The 4,768-nt window shown below is 47.6% G+C and overlaps 1 protein-coding gene across 3 annotated transcripts in view; it reads right to left on the bottom strand.

The window, feature by feature from the left end:
- Positions 1-1,001: 1,001 nt before the first annotated feature.
- Positions 1,002-4,768, bottom strand: part of Rhno1 (RAD9-HUS1-RAD1 interacting nuclear orphan 1) — an 11,344-nt gene continuing 7,577 nt past the window's right edge. For all 3 annotated transcript variants that reach the window (XM_050121970.1, XM_050121971.1, XM_050121969.1), the window contains 2 exons: positions 2,468-2,716; positions 1,002-1,573 (listed from right to left, as the gene is read on the bottom strand). In XM_050121970.1, coding sequence (XP_049977927.1) covers positions 1,028-1,573; positions 2,468-2,632 — 711 coding nt within the window. In that variant the 5' untranslated portion in view covers positions 2,633-2,716 and the 3' untranslated portion in view covers positions 1,002-1,027. The remainder of the gene's footprint in view (positions 1,574-2,467; positions 2,717-4,768) is intronic.

Consider the following 4,768-nt stretch of genomic DNA (forward strand, 5'->3'; position numbering starts at 1 on the left):
TAAAGAGATCTGGTGCCCTCTTCTGGCCTGGAGCCAAACAAGCAAACAGAACACTAAACAAAATAAATAAATCTTAAAAAAAAAAAAAAAAAAAAGAATCCATTCCCAGCCTGGCAGTGGTGGTGCATGCCTTTAATCCCAGCATTTGAGAGGCAGGTAGATCTCTGTGAGGCCAGCCTGGTCTACAGAGTGAGTTCCAGGACAGCCAGGGCTACACAGAGAAACTGTCTCAAAAAAAAAGAATCCACTTCCCCACTTCCTCACCATATGACTATAATATTGGCTGTTTTTGTTTTTTTGTTTTGAGACAAGGTTTCTCTGTAGCTTTGGTGCCTGTCCTGGAACTCACTCTGTAGACTAGGCTGGCCTCGAACTCACAGAGATTCACCTGCCTCTGCCTTCCAAGTGCTGGGATTAAACGCATGCGCCACCACTGCTCTGCTGGCATATTTTTCACTGTAAATACAATCTCAAAACACAAACCTCCCTTGACCCCACTGTATTCATGAATACAGGGTTATGGCCCTTTGGACAGAAAAGCCAAAGCTGTAAAGGCAGCTGCCAAGCACTCCGATTTCCTCTATCAGTGGACGCTGTTTGGGACAAAAGACTACCAGCACAGAGCTTTCGCAGACGGGCCACACTGCTGCATTACTGACAAAAGCGGGGTTCTCCAGACACACAGAGCAGCCATTTATTTACAAACATCGTAAACAGTGCAAGGTACTCTAGACTTCAGTTACCAACAGTTCATGACATTAAATCCAACTCTTCCTCATATGAGGGGGCTTAACCAGCAAATCTAGAAACCGAGTTCCAGCACCAGGCCTGCAGCTAAGTCCTCCTCCCTCTGGTGCTCACTCCAAGTCGCCCTTTCAAGCCAGGGATGTGAGGCTGGGAATGACGGCGATCAGCAGCTCCGAGACGACGCCTGTGACATCCAGTCACATCTTCACGAGGAACTGGCTCTTGTCCAGCTTCCCTCTCTCCTTGAGGTAGGCAAAGAGACGACGCCTGTGACATCCAGTCACATCTTCACGAGGAACTGGCTCTTGTCCAGCTTCCCTCTCTCCTTGAGGTAGGCAAACAGGTGCCTTCTGCGCCTCCACGTGACCTTTAACCCATACTTCTCCTCAGGGGTGTCCTTGACCAGAATAGGTCCAGGCTCCGGGCTGTTGGGAGCTCCAGGGCCCAGGATGCAGCCTGGAAGACTGTTTTCCTTCTGATCCGGGGAAGCGGGTTCTTCTCTCACAGATGACCCCGGGGTCTGGATATCAGGGGGTGTGAACACATGAGGTAAGCTTTGAGGGGCGTGCACTGACAGCTCCCCACAGCTCTGGGGACTGAGCAGTGGCACTAAAGGCCTTCTGGGGGTGTCCTTTTCTGACTGGCAGGGCTCTTCTCTGTTCAACGATGTCACTGTCTCTGAACTGGAAGCCGGTGGACTCTCAAAGGTTAGCCGTGGGAACTTGCAGGCAGATCTTCGTGTTAACTGTTTTGTCTGGTCTTGGGGGAGACGTTTCCGGTGTGCTGGAAGCTGGCTTTTGGCTGTTGTATCAAACTGAGGTAAGACCTGTGCATAAAAAGACAAAAAGGGCGGTGGGTCAACTACCAGAGAAAGTGAGCAGAATCCTTTATTTTTGTTCAGAATCATGAGGATTCGCTATAGCGAAAGGACCCCAAGCCAACCAGCTATGTGAGGCACCAATAAAACAGCTTTGGTTTCTCTGTCCTCTGCCTCTCAGAGAGGAGACAAGGTTTTTCTCGTCACCACACGACCCCGCTATGGCTATTTAACTGTCTGTTGTTAAACCTCACGAGAGCAGGGCTGGAAGGATCCCGGGGGTAGAACCCACAGTCAGCACACTCAGCAGAACAAAGCCCTCAGTAGGGCGGGGACCCGCAGACTCATCCCCAACGTCCAGCAGAGTGTCTGGCAAACAGTGACCGGCAGCCACAAGAACTAGGAAGTGAGACAGTGTTCAGAAAAAGGATCTAGTACTGTATGTTTATCCAATCAGTGCTTATGGATCCCCGCCCACCCCCCCACGTTTTAAGACAATCTTACCAAGCAGTACAGGCTGGCCTTCTGCCTCAGCCTCCCAAATGCTAGGATTACAGGTGTGCCTCATAATGCCATTTTTGTAGGATTTTCTCCCTAACGTTCAGTTCATTCGACCATAGAATACCTAGTACTTCCCACGTGAGTTACAGGAAATAATCCCATTTAGAAGCTTGCCATTTTTCTAGTTTCTTCACCCAGCTACTGGGTAGTGAAATAGTCACTCAGAACTTTTTCAGAAGAACCTGGCAGGGAGGACTCCAGTTCCATATAACATGTATTTTGATCTGAACTAAGAAAATTAGATAGGTCAGGTTACCACAACCAGAAAGAATATCTGCTTCCCTGCTCCACAAGGATGAAGAGTCAGTATTCTGAAAAGCCTAACACGGTCAAAGGACCTACCCAGGAAGTGATGGTGCCCTGATCAATGGGCTTGCTGGGCACCCGTACAGTGTGGGTAATAGGCCGCTGGAGATTTTCATGATGTTTGGGGCCCTCCAGTGGCTGATGGTGGAACTGCAGCTGGGCTTTGCGTGACTGTCTTTGCTGTCTCTTTTTGGGAGGCATCAACAGGTAAAGGACGAGCAATTTGTAACCACATGATGCAGGCTGCCTTCCTGGTCTGGGCTGGGGTCCAGTTGCAAACCATGCCTGTAGAGAAGAAAAAAAGGTGGGAGAAAATCTTGTGGGTGATTCCCCCATCCTTCATGACACGTGCTGGTCAATCGACCAAAAACTATCGTTCAGTCCTCAGGTTGGGGGGAAAACACAGCTTCCTATAGCACCTCACAAAACACATTATCTCAGCAACGCTCATTCAGTAAACACCTGCTGAACTCACTTATTGTGCCATGCTGAGCACTAGGAATTAAAGATGGACAAGTACTTATCAAGCCACTGAGCACTGGGGACACCTGCAGTGAGAAAGACGTCCCTGGTTTTGAGGAGCTGGAATTGCATCGGAGAGGTACATTTGCCTTAAATGTATAAAGCCAAGTTTAACCCCCTGTACTGCAAAAAAAGAAGAAGTGGAAAGGAAGGAAAGAAACTGAGAATTTAACAGAAGGAAACAATTACTCTTCAGTATAATGGTTTGCTTCAACTCACTTCAGAGAAGACTTTCTGGGTGAGAAGACACCTAACCGGGAATGAAGAGCTGGGAGAAGCAAAAAGCAGGTCACTGCAGTCTGAGGAGCACCACATGCAACGACGGTTAGAGCTGGGCATGGCAGGACACACTTATCCCAATAGAGTTGGGATAGATGAAGTTCAAGTCTAGCCTGGGCTACACAGAAAAACATTGTCTCAAAAACCAAACCATTGGGACCCGGCGTTGGTGGCCTTTAATCCCAGCACTCAGGAGGCAGAGGTAGGTGGGTCTCTGTGAGTTCGAGGTCTTCCAGGATAGCCAAAGCTGTAACACAGAGAAACCCTGTCTTGAAAAAAAAAAAAAAACAAAGCCGGGCAGTGGAGGCACACACCTTTAATCCCAGCACTTGGGAAGCATAGGTAGGTGGATCTCTCTGAGTTCAAGGCCGGCATGGTCTACAAGAGCTAGTTCCAGGACAGGCTCCATAGCTACAGAGAAACTCTGTCTCAAAAATAAAAAAAAATTAAAAAAAGAAAAAACAAACAAACAAAAAAAGCCAAACCACGCTGGGTATGGTGATGAAGCCAATAATCTCAGCACTTAGGGGGGGCTGGAGGATCAGGAGTTCAAGGTCATCGTTGGCTAGTTCTAGACCAGCCTAAGTTAGGTGAAATCTTAAACAGCCCAAAAGCTGTCTTGAGAATTACACCGTCAGCAGTTAAAAGAATAGGCCTAAAAAACAGAGAGCTTGCGTTTGATCCCCAGAACTCACACACACAAAAAGGCCAAAAAAACAAAACAAAAAACTCGAAAAGATGTCCTCTGATACCCACATGTGTTCCCCTTCCCCCACATCACTCACACACAAAGTCAGCATCTGGGAGGCTGTGAATGTCTGGCTAGGTGTGGTAACATCTGAAATCCCAGCACTCAGGAAGCAGATTTCTGTGAGCTGGAGCCTAGTCTCCACAGTGAGTTCCATGGCAGTGGGGGATACACAGTGAGCCGTGTGTTAAGGTCCTTTTTCAAAGGATGAACGACAACACTAAGATTAGACATGGTGTCAGCACCGGGTCAGGAGAGCCAGTGAGGCCAAATGAGTGTGGAGTTGGGGTGAGTATTCACTAGAGATTTTCAGACAGAACCTTGTGATCACCCAAGAGGCTGGAGAGATGGCTCAACAGTTAAGAGCAGTGGCTGTTATCCCAGAGGATACGGGTTCAATTCCCAGCACCCACATGGCAGCTCACAACTGTTTAAAACTCCAGTTCTAGGGGACCTGACACCCTCATACAGACATACATGTAGGCAAAACACCAATGCACATAAAACAAAATTAAAAAAACCATGCCCACCCCACAGATTCTCTGGAATATAAAGAAAAGCCAACTGGGTCACACAGTGAGCCCAATGCACTTACCACCCAGGTGGTTCCTTCCTGACATCTGTATCTACCTGTTTCCCCTACCCTTGCATGACTTTGAAGAAAATATATTCTTTTTGGTTTTCATGTTGAACCTCAGGCCTATAGCCCTTGGCTATATACCGGCCCTCTAACAATTATTTTTTTTTAAATATTTATTTATTATGTATACAATATTCTGTCTGTGTGT

The sequence above is a fragment of the Alexandromys fortis genome, unplaced genomic scaffold (assembly GCF_014885135.2).
Source record: "Alexandromys fortis isolate MF-2015 unplaced genomic scaffold, M_Fortis_MF-2015_v1.1 scaffold_208, whole genome shotgun sequence".
Taxonomy (NCBI): Eukaryota; Metazoa; Chordata; class Mammalia; order Rodentia; family Cricetidae; genus Alexandromys; species Alexandromys fortis.